The sequence below is a fragment of the Pristiophorus japonicus genome, chromosome 16, assembly GCF_044704955.1.
Source record: "Pristiophorus japonicus isolate sPriJap1 chromosome 16, sPriJap1.hap1, whole genome shotgun sequence".
Classification (NCBI taxonomy): Eukaryota; Metazoa; Chordata; class Chondrichthyes; family Pristiophoridae; genus Pristiophorus; species Pristiophorus japonicus.
The window spans coordinates 8,505,891-8,524,701 of record NC_091992.1 but is presented as its reverse complement, the minus strand read 5'-3'; the positions used below and the strand labels follow the sequence as shown (position 1 = coordinate 8,524,701).

The following is an 18,811-nucleotide window of genomic DNA, read 5'->3' as shown; positions in this document are numbered from 1 at the left end:
ACGATAGCAAAGAATGACTAAGAAAGCATTAAAGAAAGGAAAGGTAGATTATGAAAGTAAACTTGCGCAAAACATAAAAACAGATAGTAAAAGCTTTTACTGATATATAAAACGGAAAAGAGTGACTAAAGTAAATGTTGGTCCCTTAGAAGATGTGAAGGGGGATTTAATAATGGGAAATGTGGAAATGGCTGAGACCTTAAACAATTATTTTGCTTCGGTCTTCACAGTGGAAGACACAAAAACCATGCCAAAAATTGCTGGTCACGGGAATGTGGGAAGCGAGGACCTTGAGACAATCACTATCACTAGGGAGGTAGTGCTGGACAGGCTAATGGGACTCAAGGTAGACAAGTCCCCTGGTCCTGATGAAATGCATCTCAGGGTATTAAAAGAGATGGCGGAAGTTATAGCAGATGCATTCGTTATAATCTACCAAAATTCTCTGGACTCTGGGGAGGTACCAGCGGATTGGAGAGCAGCTAATGTAACGCCTCTGTTTAAAAAAGGGGGCAGGCAAAAGGCAGGTAACTATAGGCCGGTTAGTTTAACATCTGTAGTGGGGAAAATGCTTGAAGCTATCATTAAGGAAGAAATAGCGGGACATCTAGATAGGAATAGTGCAATCAAGCAGACGCAACATGGATTCATGAAGGGGAAATCATGTTTAACTAATTTACTGGAATTCTTTGAGGATATAACATAAGAACATAAGAATTAGGAACAGGAGTAGGCCATCTAGCCCCTCGAGCCTGCTCCGCCATTCAATAAGATCATGGCTGATCTGGCCGTGGACTCAGTTCCACTTGCCCGCCCGCTCCCCGTAACCCTTTATTCCCTTATTGGTTAAAAATCTATCTTTCTGTGACTTGAATACATTCAATGAGCTAGCCTCAACTGCTTCCTTGGGCAGAGAATTCCACAGATTCACAACCCTCTGGGAGAAGAAATGCCTTCTCAACTCGATAACGAGCATGGCGGATAGAGGTGTACCGATGGATGTGACGTATTTAGATTTCCAAAAGGCATTCGATAAGGTGCCACACAAAAGGTTACTGCAGAAGATAAAGGTACGCGGAGTCAGAGGAAATGTATTAGCATGGATCGAGAATTGGCTGGCTTACATAAAGCAGAGAGTCGGGATAAATGGGTCCTTTTCGGGCTGGAAATCGGTGGTTAGTGGTGTGCCACAGGGATCGGTGCTGGGACCACAACTGTTTACAATATACATAGATGACCTGGAAGAGGGGACAGAGTGTAGTGTAACACAATTTGCAGATGACACAAAGATTAGTGGGAAAGCGAGTTGTGTAGAGGACACAGAGAGGCTGCAAAGAGATTTAGATAGGTTAAGCGAATGGGCTAAGGTTTGGCAGATGGAATACAATGCCAGAAAATGTGAGGTCATCCACCTTGGGGGGGAAAAAACAGTAAAAGGGAATATTATTTGAATGGGGAGAAACTACAACATGCTGCGGTGCAGAGGGACCTGGGGGTCCTTGTGCATGAATCCCAAAAAGCTAGTTTGCAGGTGCAGCAGGTAATCAGGAAGGCGAATAGAATGTTGGCCTTCATTGCGAGAGGGATGGAGTACAAAAGCAGGGAGGTCCTGCTGCAACTGTACAGGGTATTGGTGAGGCCGCACCTGGAGTACTGCGTGCAGTTTTGATCACCTTACTTAAGGATATACTAGCTTTGGAGGGGGTACAGAGACGATTCACTAGGCTGATTCCGGAGATGAGGGGATTACCTTATGATGATAGATTGAGTAGACTGGGTCTTTACTCGTTGGAGTTCAGAAGGATGAGGAGTGATCTTATAGAAACATTTAAAATAATGAAGGGGATAGACAGGTTAGAGGCAGAGAGATTGTTTCCACTGGTCGGGGATACTAGAACTAGGGGGCACAGCCTCAAAATACGGGGGAGCCAATTTAAAACCGAGTTGAGAAAGAATTTCTTCTCCCAGAGGGTTGTGAATCTGTGGAATTCTCTGCCCAAGGAAGCAGTTGAGGCTAGCTCATTGACTGTATTCAAATCACAGATGGATAGATTTTTAACCAATAAGGAAATTAAGGGTTATGGGGAGCGGGCGGGTAAGTGGAGCTGAGTCCACGGCCAGATCAGCCATGATCTTGTTGAATGGCGAAGCAGGCTCGAGGGGCTAGATGGCCTACTCCTGTTCCTAATTCTTATGTTCTTATATTATGTCTGACTCCCACCCCCAACATAAGGACATAAAAAAATAGAAGCAGGAGTCGGCCATTTAGCCTCTTGAGCCTGCTCCGCCATTTAATAAGATCATGGCTGATCTGATCTTGGGCTCAGCTCCACTTCCCCGTCCGCTCCCCATAACCCTTTGATCCCTTATCGTTCAAAAATCTGTCTATCTCCACCTTAAATATATTCAATGACCCAGCCTCCACAGCTCTCTGGTGCAGAGAATTCCACAGATTTACGACCCTCAGAAGAAATTCCTCCTCATCTCAGTTCTAAATGGGCAGCCCGTTATTCTGAAACTATGCCCCCTCGTTCTAGATTCCCCCAAAACACCTCACCAGTGGCTACATTTTCCCATCCATCCATCATCACCGGATCAAACCTGGTCTGCATGTCTCAGCTACACTCTGGATAAACTTGTTGAAACATCAGGGGAGCCCATTCTTCTACTTTAAAATATTATGTTGAGTTCCTTAAAGAACAAAGGTGAGCTAGTTGGGCGGGGTGATAGTTTCCTTATTCTTAACTGCGTATGTTGCTCAGACTTTGTGTGGATTCATTTGGTCCCATTTTATGTTTTCAGGAGAAGACGCAACACTTTTCTCTATCAGATTCCTCCTTCAGTGTGTCGGATGAGTTTTTCACTCCCAATCCTGAATTGGTCTCTCTTTGCTCTGAAACTTTGACGAATACAGACCTCACTGAGAATCAACTTACCAAAGAGGTAAAATGGAACTAACTCTCCAGGTTTTAGCGATACTACGCGGCCCATTCAGTTTTCTGCGCGTGCACGGGTTCCCATCTAAAAACCAGTGAGCCGGCTGCAGCTGTGCAGCTTAATGGGAACATTGACTGTGAGGCTCATCGCTCCTCTGAACTGCTTCTCTTTTTCCTTTTCACCTTTCAGTAGTGTATTTTACTCACTCATTCTTTTCTTCGTATCCTTGTCATGTTGAAATCAGAGATGAGGAACTTCAGTTACATGGCGAGACTAGAGAAGCTGGGAGAAAAGCAAAATACTGCAGATGCTGGAAGTCTGAAATACACACAAAAAGTGCTGGAAATACTCAGCAGATCGGGCAGCATCTGTGAAGAGAGAAACAGAGTTAATGTTTCAGGTCGACCTTTCATCAGAACTGGAGGAAGTTAGAGAATTAACAGTTTTTAAGCAAGTGCAGGGACAGAGTTTGCACTTGCTTAAAAAATGTTAATTCCTTAACTTCTTCCAGTTGTGATGAAAGCTCATCAACCTGAAACGTTACCTCTGTTTCTCGCTCCACAGATGCTGCCTGACCTGCTGAATGTTTCCAGCATTTTCTGCTTTTATACTCGAGAAACTGGGATTGTTCCCTTCAGAGCAGAGGATATTAAGGGGAGAGTTAATAGAGGTGTTTAACATGATGAGGGGTTTTGTTAGAGTAAATCATGAGAAACCATTCCCACTGGCAGGAGGGTTGATAACTCGAGGACACAGCTTGAAAATAATTGGCAGAAGAATCAGAGAGGTGATGGGGAAAATTGTTTTTCCGCAGCGAGTTGTGATGCTTTGGAATTCTCTGATTGAAAGGGTGATGGAAGCAGATTCAATTGTACTTTCAAAAAGGAATTGGATATGTTATGTCTGTAATGTACTTATGAATGACTCCACGAGGCAATGTGTTCTACTCAAACTGTGGTGACCTTGGTCATTTATTCGTAACTCCAGAGTGAGGCAGCCGCATGGTGGCTACCCTTTTATACAGCCCCTGCCACCAGGGCAGGAAACCCCGGTCTCCACCAGTGCACCCTCTAGTGGTGCCAGCATATTATATACACAGTGTAAACCTTATTGATAGTACATCAGGTAAACAAGTCTCCATCTTATGCAACTATACAGTGACTACATAGGGAGTATATCTATGGTCTGCATATATAACAGGATATATACTTGAAAAGGAAAGATTTGCAGGGCTATGGGGAGAGAGCAGGGCGAGTGCGGACTAAGATTCAGCACGTCTTCTACTCAAACTCATTCTTTCCCAGGAGCTCAAAACTTCCTCTACCGTCTTTCCTCCCATAAACTGCAGATGTTTGAATTCCAAAACTTGGCGTCACCTGATCACTCCTTGGTTGACCTAATTCCCTGTAATCTATTCAACCTTGGTGATGTCCTGACCCTTCACTGAGACTTCTCAATTAATAATAAAACACATCAAACCCCAAACCTCACTGGTGTGAAAAATGGATTCAGAGCTATTTAACACTAAAAAAGACTAAAGGTTTTGGTCTGAAGAACTGTTGGGTATTTACAACAACAACTTGTATTTATATAGTGCCTTTAACGTAGTGAAATGTCCCAAGTAAACACAGCAGTATTATGAGATTTAAAAAATTGACACCAAGCCACATAAAGAGAAATTAGCGCAGGTGACCAAAAGCTTGGTCAAAGAGGTATGTTTTAAGGAGTCTCTTGTAGAGAGGCGGAGAGGTTTAGGCAGGAAGTTCCAGGATTTGGGGCCTAGGCAACAGAAGGCCCGGCCACCGATGGTTGAGCGATTGTAATCAGGGATGCTCGGGGGCAGAATTAGAGGAGCGCAGACATCTCGGCGGGGGGGGGGGTTGTGGGTCTGGAGGAGATTACAATCCCCGTTGAGGGAAGGGGTGGGTGGGACTGGTTTGCCGCACGCTCTTTCCGCTGCCTGAACTTGTTTTCTGCGTGCTCTCGGCGATGAGACTCGAGGTGCTCAGCACCCTCCCGGATGCACTTCCTCCACCAGGGACTCCCAGGTGTCAGTGGGGATGTTGCACATTTTCATGTTCTGTAGTAAACACTTAAATCACACAAGTAATGCTTAGTGTGGACGTGGCTTAGGGTCTTTGGTGCAACATTAATTACTTTAGGGATGGCGAGGCCATGGAGGGATTTGAAAAGAAGGATGAGAATTTTGAAATTAAGGATGAGAATTTTGAAATTGAGGTCTTGCTTAACCGGAAGCCAATGTAGGTCAGCGAGCACAGGGGTGATGGGTGAACAGGTCTTGGTGCGAGTTAGGACACGGGCAGCCGAGTTTTGGATCCCCTCTAATTTATTTAGGGTAGAATGTGGGACTGATGGGAGGATTGTAACAACCTTCTACTTCAGGACAGTGTGCCAATGTGCAGGCAGGAATTACATGTTTTAGAAAGCAAACAAAATCGCTATTAAAAAAAGTTTTAATTGTTTTTGTAGTCCACTAGTTCTGAAGAGGAGTTAGAAATTACCAGAGAGGTCTGTCAGAAAAACACAGGTCCTTTGAGATGCTCAAGCAGTTCAGATACTGACAGTGTTGGTAAGTACTGACGTCAGCAGCGGGCCAAGCCATAAAAGGGAATTGTACTGGGTCACAAGTGCTGCATTCATCATTTGTGATGTTTTGTTCCTTTTGGGAGTAAGCAGCGTTCTCAGCTTTGTTCCATGAAGTATGAATAAAGGATGCAGTACGTGCACGGATGTGTGTACTCCCACTGACAAACCGCTCTAGATCCTTAGAACCATTCCAATCGAGTCTACAAAGTGATGTGGTTACCTAACTAAAAACCATTTAACACAAAACCATTTAACACATGTTCTGTCATCATCATAGGCAATCCCTCGGAATCGAGGAAGACTTGCTTCCACTTAAAAATGAGTCCTTAGGTGGCTGAACAGTCCAATACGAGAACCACAGTCCCTGTCACAGGTGGGTTGTTGAGGGAAGAGGTGTGTGGGACTGGTTTGCTGCCGTTCTTTCCGCTGCCTGCGCTTGTTTTCTGCATGCTCTCGGCGATGAGACTCAAGGTGCTCAGCGCCCTCCCGGATGCACTTCCTCCACTTAGGGCGGTCTTTGGCCAGGGACCCCCAGGTGTCAGTGGGGATGTTGCACTTTTTCATGTTCTGTAGTAAACACTTAAATCACACAAGTAATGCTTAGTGTGGACGAGGCTTAGGGTCTTTGGTGCAACATTAATTACTTTAGGGATGGCAGGTCACTCACTCTAAGGTTTGGTCCTTCAGGCACCAACAGCCCTTCAGGGTACTGTAGGATAGTGGTTATGTTACTGGACTAGTAATCCAGAGGCCTGGATTAATGATGTGGCGATATGAGTTCAAATCCCTCCACGGCAGCTGGGGAATTTAAATTCAGTTAATTAAATAAATATGGATTTTTTTTTAAAAGCTAGAATCGGTAATGGTAACCATGAAGCTACTGGATTGTCATAAAAATTATGGAAGAAATCTGTCGCCCTTACCTGGTCTGGCCTACATGTGACTCCAGACCAACAGCAATGTGGTTGACTCTTAACTGCCCTCTGAAATGGTGGCTCACCACCACCTTCTCGAGGGCAATTAGGGATGGGCAATAAATGCTGGCCTTGCCGGCGATGCTCACATCCTGTGAATGAATAAAAAAGTACCTCACCCCAAGAGTGAGCCTCAACGGTGAGCCTGTGCTGGCTAGTTAACCACTGGGGACATCATAGCCAAGCCTGATTTTCTAATCATTTAATACTGGCACATGAAGAGGATCGCTGACTGATTTGTCCCTCCGAGCCCAGGAGGGCTGCAGCCAATTGTAGTGCCCCGACCACTGCCCCAGTGACACCAGTTCACTCAGCACAGACAGCAGATCAAGCCTGGGATCTTCCTGATCTGTATGGCTGAGTCACCGGGAAGGTAAAACATGCTTTTAAGAAACGCTGTAGTGAATTGAAGAGGATTTACTGTGATTGAAAGGCTGCATTAGAGGGCGTAGTCTGCGGTGGCCCGGCCCGAAAATCGTCGCGGTCCCAGCCTGCAAGACCATTAGCAGGTCGGGGCCATCAGAGGGAGCAGCATGCAGCGGCATATCACTGCAGGGGGGCGAGGGCTGCGAAGTCAGGTCGCTGGTTGCAGTGTGGGCAGGCACAGCAGGAGGGGCGAAGGAGCGGCAAGAGTTTGTAGAAGGAAGTGACCGGGGCCCAGGAGAGCCGAGGGCCATGGGGCAGCACGGACCAGCCCACACTGCGATATGTGTACGCACTTGGTCCGTGCAGCAGAGCTGGTCTCCAGTCGTCCTGGGTAATCCTTGCCACTGGACCAAGACCTAGCTCTGTCGAGCCCGTGTGGTGGCTGGTGTGCAACGGTCACCACACGTTAAAAAAATCCACGCACAGGCATCTTCCACCCTCCAAGATGTAGTTCGGGATCTGGAATATTAGGTCCTTCATTGAAACACCTGTGAACTCATCCCTTTTTGGAGTGGAAGCAAGTCATCCTTGCTTCGAGGGACTGTCTATGATGATGATGAGTTTGGTGTCTGTAGGACTCTTACTGCCACTTTACAAATAAACCACAGTTTAGCATTTATAAAACCATGATAGCAAATACATTCAGCATTTGTAAAGAGCCTTATCAGCTTGTCAAAGTGCTTCATGCAACAAATGACTTAAGAATGCAGCGACTGTTGTTAAGTCGATGAACGCAGAGGCAGGAAAGCCTGAATTTCCAACATGTGTGATTTTAAAGGGAACATACCGGGGATCAATGGGAAGGGTTAAAAACAGAAAAAGTGAACTGTGTTTTCTACGAAATTGCAAAAAAAAATCACGTTTGTTTGTCTTGTCAATAGACGGAAAAACAGTCAAGCAGAAAGTAACAGTGCAGAGGAGCAGTGACAGAGACAGGAGCAGAGTCCTCAAACCCAGCTTTACTCCATCAGCTGGGTAAAGAGATACAAGAATAAATATTTAGCTCTCATTTTTGGTATCACGTGCAAGTTCTCCTAATCTTCCTGTGATTCCAGCAACCACGGGAGTCAAAGTGATGAGAGGTTTTTCCTCCTTATCGTTTGATCGGGCTGCAGCCTCTTTTATTATTCCACCTAATGTGTAAAAACTAATTTCCTTTATTTTCTGTGGAAAGGAAATGTTCTTGGCTAAAGTTGGTGCTGACCCTTTTTGCCCAGCAAGACAAGATTTGTCTGAATTGCCTGCATTTCTCACTGCCCACCTTGTAAAGCCTCACAACTTATTTTTTTTTCTGATTGTGCTTTCCATTTGGCATTTTATAGCAAAATATTTAAGCTATTTCAAATGTCCGCAGCCATTAAAACATTATTTTGCTTGCTCTCACCAGATATCCTCAGCTTGGTACCCTATCTAGGATACCACACGCCTGATATTCTGCTGTGATGTTATAATGGACATAAGTAACATTGCGCGAAGAGAGGGAGCTCCTGTCAAACTATATCCAATATTATCGCTTCTGGAGCTCCAGAAACTGATAACTAGACTGAAAATCTGACAACTGTAATGCTATGCTGGTGCTTTTATTAGTTTTATATAAAGTTGTTGAAAACCTCTCAAGAAAAATCATTGCAAGATCATTGTTTATCTCATATCCCACAAATCAATCAGCTTGCTCAAAAGCAGCAGCACTCAAGACACATGCTTGTTTTAATACTATAGACCTCGCTTCTTCTCCTAAACTTGGGCGCGCACTGCACGTGATTTCCTGTCCAGTGGCCACAAGGTCGCACACCGAGCGTGGCTGAGTTTCCAACATAGAATCATAGAAATTTACAGCTTGGTGTCCGCACCGGCCGACAGAGCTAATCCCACTTTCCAGCTCTCGGTCCGTAGCCCTGTAAGTTACGGCACTTCAAGTGCACATCCAAGTACTTTTTAAATGTGGTGAGGTTTTCTGCCTCTACCACCCTTTCAGGCAGTGAGTTCCAGACCCCCACCACCCTCTGGGTGAAAACATTTCCCCTCAAATCCCCCCTATACCTCCCCCCAATTACTTTAAATCTATGCCCCCTGGTTGTTGAGCCCTCTGCTGAGGGAAAGAGGTCCTTCTATCCACCCTATCTAGGCCCTTCATAATTTTATACACCTCAATAAGGTCTCCCCTCAGCCTTCTCTGTTCCAAAGAAAACAACCCCAGCCTATCCAATCTTACCTCATAGCTAAAATTCTCCAGTCCAGGCAACAACCTCATAAATCTCCTCTGTACCCTCTCTCGTGCAATCACATCTTTCTTGTAATGTGGTGACCAGAACTACACACTGTACTCCAGCTATGGCCGAACCAGTGTTTTATACAGTTCTAGCATAACCTCCCTGCTCTTGTAGTCCATGCTTTGGCTAACAAAGGCAAGTATTCCGAATGCCTTCTTAAACACCTTATCTACCTGGCCTGCTACCTTCAGGGATCTGTGGACATGTGCTCTTGGTGGGTAGCGCCCCCAGCCGATAGGGCAAGGTTGGAAAATTAGCCCTTCGATGTCACTCCTGGGCGTAGTACTGATCTGTGTTCTGTTTTGCTTCTTCTCTGCAGCGTTCCCCAAGCAGGAGAAGTTGGATTGACCACATCGTTAAACCATAATCATCCAGCACAAGCACCGAAAGCAGCTCTGCGTAAGGATGAGATGTAAGTAGTTATTTATCCAGAGAGAATGCTTTTTCAAACTAAAACGATGTGTGAAGGACTAATCGAAACAGCTAGGAGCTAGTACACTTGGGCCAGCATGGCTCGGCACTCAATTTCACACCCATCCGTCTATGAGCTTCTGGTTTCCTTACAGCAATCTGAAGCCGAAAACATTAACACCATATAGTGCTTCAGCTGTAACCGATTGTTTTTGTAACGAACTGTGGGACAGGTTGTTCCTTATTAGAAGAATTTAACTAGTGAAATAATAACTTTCCTAATCATTTCTCATTTTAAAAAGATATATAGGACTAGAAATTGCATAGCGCACTGTTTGGGGTGATAATTTATGGTATCGCCGGGCGCTACGCAAGTGAAGCCGACGCAAACTTCCGGTTTAGCGCTCCAGGAAGGAGATGGAACACTACATCAAGTGCTGCCATTTCTCTTCGAGCACTAAAGCCGGCAAGAGGAGCGGTAGCGGCAGAGCGCTGTACATTGTCGAAGGCAGCGCTGCCGGGATTGGAAGCTCCTTCCCTCCCTTATGGAAACAAAGTCCCTCCTCGCCGACGGCAGCCGTGATCCCCGATGATCAGCCCAAGCACTCTTAACAGAGTGCAGGGCTCACCTATCATGGCAGAACCAAATGGTGGAAAATTTACCCAAGGGCTCTGGGGTGCTACCAGGGCACTGCGAAGCCAGATGATGTCACAGCAAGTTCGCGGGCATCGGTACTCTCACTGTGCCTGGTCGCAGAGCCGCGAACAGGAGGCAAAAAAGAAGCCAATTTCTCCCCCATTATTTCTTAATTATTTTCTCCTCCTTTTTGGGCGCTTCAGTAATTCCAAATGCCACACGCTGTTTCCCAACTGAGAGGCGAGACCAGTGGCAAAGAACTGTCAATGTTAAGAACATACGAAATAGGAGCAGGAGTCGACCATACGACCCCTCGAACCTGCTCCACCATTCAATAAAATCATGGCTGATCTTTGACCTCAATTCCACTTCTCCGCCCGATCCGCATATCCCTCGATTTCCTTAGTGCCCAAATAAATGTTGCTTTGTGACCCTTTGCTGCGATGAACATAAGGTAACCTCGGTGGCTTGTCCACTTCCAGATCTTTTCATCCTCTTTGAGAAGAACAATGTCGGAATTGCTGTTTTATTTTACTTACAAGTCCAAAGCAGTTTGTTCTTTTCGACTTGATGTTAAAACATTGGTTCCTCCATTTATTAATTTTTTGTATGATCAGCACAATATGTGAAGTGGTCGCCTCTTCCAGGATATGCAACATCTTATTTGTGACCTCTGTTTTTCTGTTGTTAATTGAACATAAGAACATTCATTCTCTGGTTGGCAACCAGTAACGAGTGGGGTGCCGCAGGGATCAGTGCTGGAAACCCAACTATTTACAATCTATATTAACGACTTGGAAGAAGGGACTGATTGTAATGTAGCCAAGTTTGCTGACGATACAAAGATGGGAGGAAAAGCAATGTGCGAGGAGGACACAAAAAATCTGCAAAAGGACATAGGCAGGCTAAGTGAGTGGGCAAAAATTTGGCAGATGGAGTATAATGTTGGAAAGTGTGAGGTCATGCACTTTGGCAGAAAAAAATCAAAGAGCAAGTTATTATTTTATTGGAGAAAGATTGCAAAGTGCCGCAGTACAGCGGGACCTGGGGGTACTTGTGCATGAAACACAAAAGGATAGTATGCAGGTACAGCAAGTGATCAGGAAGGCCAATGGTATCTTGGCCTTTATTGCAAAGGGGATGGAGTATAAAAGCAGGGAAGGCTTGCTATAGCTATTGGTGAGGCCACACCTGGAATACTGCGTGCAGTTTTAGTTTCCATATTTACGAAAGGATATACTTGCTTTGGTGGCAGTTCAGTGAAGGTTCATTAGGTTGAAGCTGGGGATGAGGGGGTTGACTTATGAGGAAAGGTTGAGTAGGCTGGGCCTCTACTCATTGGAATTCAGAAGAATGAGAGGTGATCTTATCGAAACGTATAAGATTATGGGCCCAAGTTTCCACATGATTTGTGCCTGATTTTTAGGAGCAACTGGTGGAGAACGGACTATCTTAGAAATCGCAATTCTCCACATTTTTTTTTCTGCAGTTCTAGTCAGGTAGAACAGTTCTACTTTGGAACAGAATTTTTTCTTCAAAAGGGGGCGTGTCCGGCCACTGACGCCTGATTTGAAAGTTTCCACAGTGAAAATGTACTCCAAACTAAGTTAGAATGGAGCAAGTGAAGATTTTTGTAGAACTGAAAAAACCTGTTCTACACATTAAAAAATCAGGCGCAGGTTACAAATTAGGCGTCCAGAACGAGGTGGTGGGGGGGGGAGGGGAAGTCATTAAATTCTACAATAAATCCTTATTTATACTTCTACAAATATTATACAAATAAATCCAACCTGAATAAACATTTATAAGCAAAGAAAAGATTAAATAAACCATCTTCCGACCTGTGTGAAAGTGCTTCAGGCACGGAGAATTCTGCAGTCAGCCTGAGACGCCCGTTCTTCCCGCGGGGGGGGGGGGGGGAGGGGAGGCGCCCGTTCTTCCCGCGGGGGGGGAGGAGACAGTGAGAAGGCTGCAAGTGCTGATGTGCTGATGGCAATGTGCTTTTATTAAAAAAAAATTCAAAAATTAAACAGCTACAAAGAACTACAAAAATGGCCGAGTGCCAATGTTTTTTTCACACTGAGCATGCGCGAACGCTCCAACGCGCACGCGCAGCGTTGCCGGCAGGAAAAAAAACTAATTTAAATAGTACCCGCCCCCTCCCACTTACAAAATCGGCGCGAGTGTAGGCTCCGCCCCTCTGGGCGCCGCGCCAAACAGACATGGAGCTGCAGGGCGCTCCAGAATCGCGAGGTTTTTTTTAGGCGCGAAAAATGGGCGCCCAGCTCGGAGGGGCGCCCGTTTTTTATCGTGTGGAAACTTGGGCCCTATGAGCGGGCTTGACAAGGTGGATGCAGAGAGAATGTTTCCACTGATGGGGAAGACTAGAACTAGAGGGCTGATCTTAAAATAAGGGGCCGTCCATTTAAAACTGAGATGAGGAGAAATTTCTTCTCTAAGAGGGTTGTAAATCTGTGGAATTTGCTGCCTCAGAGAGCTGCGGAAACTAGGACATTGAATAAATTTAAGACAGAAATAGACAGTTTCTTAAACGATAAGGGGATAAGGGGTTATGGGGAGCGGGTGGGGAAATGGATCTGAGTCCATGATCAGATCAGCCATGATCTTATTGAATGGCGGAGCAGGCTTGAGGGGCCGTATGGCCTACTCCTGATCCTATTTCTTATGTTCTTATAAGAACTAGAAGCAAAAATAGGCCATACGGCCCCTCGAGCCTGTTCCACCATTCAATAAGATCATGGCTGATCTTCGACCTCAATTCCACTTTCCCGCAATATCCCTTGATTCATTCCTTCAGTGTCCAAAAAGATCTCGCGATCTCAATATACACAATTGAATGTATGTATGAAGCATTGTAGACTATTTCTACATCAAAGGTCTGACCAAAATGAAGCAATTTGTCTAAAATGGATTCCTTCCTGCTGGTCACAGCATACGTGGGATTAAAATTAGGTAGGGTTAGTTAATTCATCAAAGTCTAGGGAATGCATGTGATGGTCGACAGACCAGTGGCATTGGCCTGTGTCTGTAGTTTATCCTGGTGGAATAAAAGTTGCTTGAATATGCTAATGTCTGTTAAGCACAAAGCCTGGAGCTCTATTCTGTCCAGAGCCATATCCTTGGCGTCAATGTCTTGAAGTCACATGTGCTTCAGAAGGTTCCAGAAATTCCTTCAACCAGCAAATACCCTTTGTATTTGTAACATATTTGCTTCATGGGTTCTTTGCTTAAGAAGTCATAGCAACACATTGCTATTGAGAACAAGTTGGTTAGTAACAAAAGGTTTAACAATCACACTACACATTACCAGTTCATCCACCAGGCTCACAACCACCTGCCTCATCGTGGATCCCCCGAACCCAACTTGCTGGGGTTTTATTGAGTTTTGCGAACATCACGTGACTGGCTAAGCCACTCACAATGCAACAGCTCCACAAACCTGTGAGCATGCTCACAGATGCATACATTACAATATTTGGCATGCTTTGAATGGGCGAGTGACCACCTCATGTACTTATGAGAAATACAGAAATGTAATTGCTTTTCGTTCTGGAAATCTTCAAAGCGGTTTGGTTGGAGCTATGTCTTGAGCTGTATTGAGTCAACTAACCAGTCAGAAGCCATCAGAGCTACAGGGCTAATCAGAGGCTCCATGGCAACGGATAGCCAGATGGACTGTAAGTGACTGTGTTTTAAAGGCACGTTTTATGCTGAGGGTTAGCAAAGCAGAAGCATCATTGTTGCTCTTGATGTAAAAATGAGAACGATAAAGTTTGTAATTACTGTAAAACTCTGCTCTGTGTAATAACAGCCTTTTTGAATGGATTTCAGTAACGTAGTGCAAGACTACATTAAATCCAACAATCAGGCTACTGCAAGGGGATGTTAACCCCTCAGGAATATAGCTCTATGAGGACAGATTATAGAGAAGATACAGCTTTCAGATTTATGGTCCACTGCGGGAAAAAACAACTTGCATTGATACAGCACCTTGCATGATGTCAGGACGTCCCAAAGCGCTTCACAATCAATGAAGTGCTGTCACTGTTGTATTGTGGGGAAAGACAGTAGCCAATTTGTGCACAGCAAGGCTCCACAAACAGCAGTGAGATAAATGACCAGATCATTTGTTTTGGTGATGTTAGTTGTTGATGATAAATGTTGGCCAAGACTTTGGGAGAACTCCCCTGCTCTTCTTCTAAAAGCACCATGGGATCTTTTACATCCACCTGAAAGGGCAGCCATGGTTTAACATTCTATCTGAATGACAGCACCTCTGTGTAGATTATGTGTTCAAGTCTCTGGAGTGTGGCTTGAACCCACAACCTTCTGACTCAGAGGCTCGAGTGCTGCCCACTGAGCCATAGCTGAGAGAAATGACCATTATGAAAATGCCACAGTTGTAATTGTATCCAGCGTATACTCGCTGCGTGTCCCCCTCACTGAGATAGGGAACTCATCTCATGGGAAATAACCTCACCAGCAAAGTGCCAGTGAAAATATCAACACCGTCTTCACTGGGAGTCATATCCTGGCACTAAAATGTATTTTTCTGTACTCTTGAAACATCCCTCTTTTACATGTTTTCTCTCTCCCTCATGTCCTAGATCCTTTTCTGATATCCAAGACCTTTCTTATATTCCAAGTGATGGTCATTTCGCTAACCCACTCCTGCTATCGAAAACACCCTCATCAACACGTGCGCCTATCGATAACAGCACTCCATATCCGGTCAGCACAGGTACGTGTCGCAGCTGAATGGAGCGGCAAAAGCAACAAGTTAAAGTAGCAGCTTTAATTTTATAGAGAACTTGGCAGCACGGGAGCCCAATACGTTAGTATATCATCACACTGTGCAGTGGGATAGCAGGAACCAATGTCAGGTGGCCTGCCTTCCCTATCTGGTGCAGGGGGACAGTGGAGCGGGGCTGGGTGAAGCACAGTGTTATATGGTATAAAGAAGATAAAATACATTTTTAAAGGAAGGGACTTATTTTTGATGAAAATCTCTAGTCTATTATGATACAGATATGAACATATAAAAATAACATAAGTACATAAGAAATAGGAGCAGGAGTCGGCCATTTGGCCCTTCTAGCCTGCTCCGCCATTCAGTAAGATCATGGCTGACCTTTTGCCTCACTCCACCTTCCTACTCCAACCTCATATCCCTTGTGTTCCCCAGTATCTAAATATCTGTCGATCTCTGTCTTGAATATACTCAGTGACTGAGCATCCACAGCTCTATGGGGTAGAGAATTTCAAAGGTGCACAACTTTTGAGTGAAGAAATGTCCATCTCAGTCTTTAATGGCCAACCTCTTATCCTGAGACTGTGCCTCCTAGTGCTAGATTCACCAGCCAGGGGAAACATCCTCCCTGCATCTACCCTGTCACGCCCTGTAAGAATGTTATATGTTTCAATGAGATCACCTCTCATTCTTCTAAACCCTAGGGAATGAAGCCCTAGTCTGCTCAATCTCTCCTCATAGGACAATCCTGTGCCTCATCCCAAGAATCAAGCTAGTGAACCTCTGTTGCACTCCCTCTAAGGCAAGTATATCATTCCTTAGGTAAGGAGACCAGAACTGTACACAGTTCTCCAGGTGTGTAAGAAAGGGAAATAATTATCTGGCTAATCAAACCTACCCACCCAGGCATGGAGCAGCCATGCTCACCATCTACCCACATACAATGTGCTTCTGGTAAAAATACACCGCAATATGTGCATGTATCACCTAAATCAACAGCAAGAAGTTGATGGGCTCTTCACATTAAGAAACGATGACTGTATTATGCTCAAGAGAGTGTTCTGTATGAAAAATGTAAAGTGCATTGATGTGCATAAAGTGTCTATTTTTTGCAAGATGTATTTTATACCCCAGTATGGGATAGTGCTAATATTATAACCGTGATTAAAAGTCACATCACTATAACAATAACAACTTGCATTTCTATAGTGCATTTAACATAGCAAAAAGTCCCAAGGCGCTTAACAAGAGCAATATGGTGCGGCATAGCACAAAAAGAAATGTGTTCTGTTTGATGACCTAACACATAATAACCTGGAAAGAAATCAGAGGTAACATGATCCTGCTGTATGCTCACAGCTCTCTGCCATCAGAGTGTTGGGCAAGAATGGCCACAAAGAACGCTCCTAACTCTGGGCTCCACTGCACACATGTACACGCACACACTTATACCACTTAGAGGAACATTTTCCAATATGTAAAAAGAATGGGATTTGAAATTAGATTTCCTATTAAAAAAAAAAACTTGAAAATTCTGGAACTACACAGCAGGTCCATCTGCATGGAGAAAAGATGTTGCACTTCAGTGCAGTGTTGAGGGAGTGCTGCACTGTCGGAGGTGCCGTCTTTCAGATATGACATTAAACCAAGGCCTCGTCAGCTCGCTCAGGTGGATGTAAAAGATCCCATGGGCACTATTCAAAAAAAGAGCGGGGGAGTTCTCCCCTGGTGTCTTGTCAGACATTTGTCCCTCAACCGACATCACTAAAACAGCTGATCTAGTCATTAAAAGAAAGACTTGCATTTATATAGCGCCTTTCACAACGACTGGACGTCTCAAAGCGCTTTACAACCAATGAAGTACTTTTGGAGTGTAGTCACTGTTGTAATGTGGGAAACGCGGCAGCAGATTGCGCACAGCAAGCTCCCACAAACAGCAATGTGATAATGACCAGATAATCTGTTTTTTTGTTATGTTGATTGAGGGATAAATATTGGCCAGGACACCGGGGATAACTCCCCTGCTCATCTTCGAAATAGTGCCAGGGGTTCTTTTACGTCAAACTGAGAGAGCAGACGGGGCTTCGGTTTAACGTCCCATCCAAAAGATGTGCAGCACTCCCTCAGCACTGCACTGGAGTGTCAATCTAGATTTATGTGCTCAAGTTCCTGGAGTGGGACTTGAACCCACAACCTTCTGACTATTATTCTAAATGCTGTTTGTGGGAGCTTGCTGTGAGCAAAACAACTGCTGTATTTTCCTACATTACGATAGTGACTACACTTCAAAAAGTACTTCAGTAACTGTGAAGGGCTTTGGGCTCTGAGATTGTGAAAGGCGCTATATAAATACAAGTTCTTTTTCTTTTAGATGCTTCATCAGATCCAGAAACTATATGAGTATGAGTGCATTTGGGGTTGCACGGGAACAGTCACGCAATCTACACTAGTATTAATTTTATTTGCATGAAATAATGAAATGACTGTGTTCTAATCTAGCGAAGGACGTTTCTTCGGGTCACTGGCCGCACTACACTAGATTTGAACCAGTGCTGCTGCAGACTAAGATTTCAGAGACCTCCCCGTGGCCCAGCCCTGATTCAAGTGCAATATCTCCTGGGACATTCACTACAGCTTGTGATGAGACCAGCAAGATGCAAACCCCAATCACTCCGCCTGAAAGACAGCCCTCAAAAATAATTGGACCTGTGAGTAATAACCATATATCATCTCCTTTTTTGTCTCTTCTTGCACAGGTTATGCCAGGTCACCTCTCTCCTGCCCTCTCTTCTCCTCCAACCAGGGCAGCTGGTCACAGATCCCCACCAGCCTGGCAATGATTCCCGCCTCCCATGTTTCCCTCCTCCATCCCCCACTCTCCGCAGTGGGACAGTGTTTGGCCCCTCCCTGTACCTCAGTGTGTGTGTGGGATGAGGAACTCAGTGCAGTGGGCATTGAGCCAGTGTCACTGCACTCCATGCTCGTGTGCACTGTGGCAGCTCATCGCTTGACTAACTTTCTACTTTATGATCCTATATATATTTCCAGAATAAGGTTCGATGATATTTTTAATTGTATAAAAATGACTGGCCAAATAGCCTTGTAACAGTGTAGGATCTGCAATTTAATGCTGTCGACCATTAGATTGAATGTAATAATCAGCTGTACATAATGTTTTAATCTCGCACCAATGCCCTGCTTACCCATCAATAGCCATAAGGAAACTTAAAATAAAAAAACATGATGGATCAGTGGGTAAATCCGATGCATGGTGAGGTACTGAGGCGTACAGTCCCGGTCAGGGTTTGATTCCTGCTCTGTGCTGTTATCTAATGTTAACTGGGCCAGCAGTAGATGTCAAGTTCTGTGGAGAGACTACAGAAGCTGGGATTGTTCTCCTTAGAGCAGACAAGGCTAAGGGGAGATTTAATAGAGGTTCACAAGTTGAAGGGTTTTTAGAGAGTAAATGAGGAGCAGCTGTTTCCAGTGGCAGGAAAGTCGGTAACCAGAGAACACAGATTTAATATTATCGGCAAATGAGCCAAGAGGGAGGTGAAGAGAAATGTTTTTACGCAGCGAGTTGTTGTGATCGGGAACGCGCTGCCTGAAAGGGTGCTGGGAGCAGATTCAATAGTAACTTTCAAAAGGGAATTGGATATACACTTAAAAAGGAATCATTTGCAGGGCTATGGGGAAAGAGCAGGGGGAATGGGACTAATTGAAGAGCCCTTTTTAAAGAGCTGGCACGATGGGCCGAATGGCCTCCTTCTGTGGTGTA

At 44.8% G+C, this 18,811-nt stretch overlaps 1 protein-coding gene across 1 annotated transcript in view; it reads left to right on the top strand.

Moving 5' to 3' along the window:
• tex14 (testis expressed 14, intercellular bridge forming factor) overlaps positions 1–18,811 on the top strand; it is a 270,693-nt gene that overhangs the window by 233,299 nt on the left and 18,583 nt on the right. The window contains exons 19-24 of the mRNA XM_070856955.1: positions 2,803–2,943; positions 5,428–5,527; positions 7,826–7,919; positions 9,534–9,626; positions 14,891–15,024; positions 17,533–17,741. Of these exons, the coding sequence (XP_070713056.1) occupies positions 2,803–2,943; positions 5,428–5,527; positions 7,826–7,919; positions 9,534–9,626; positions 14,891–15,024; positions 17,533–17,741 (771 nt within the window). The remainder of the gene's footprint in view (positions 1–2,802; positions 2,944–5,427; positions 5,528–7,825; positions 7,920–9,533; positions 9,627–14,890; positions 15,025–17,532; positions 17,742–18,811) is intronic.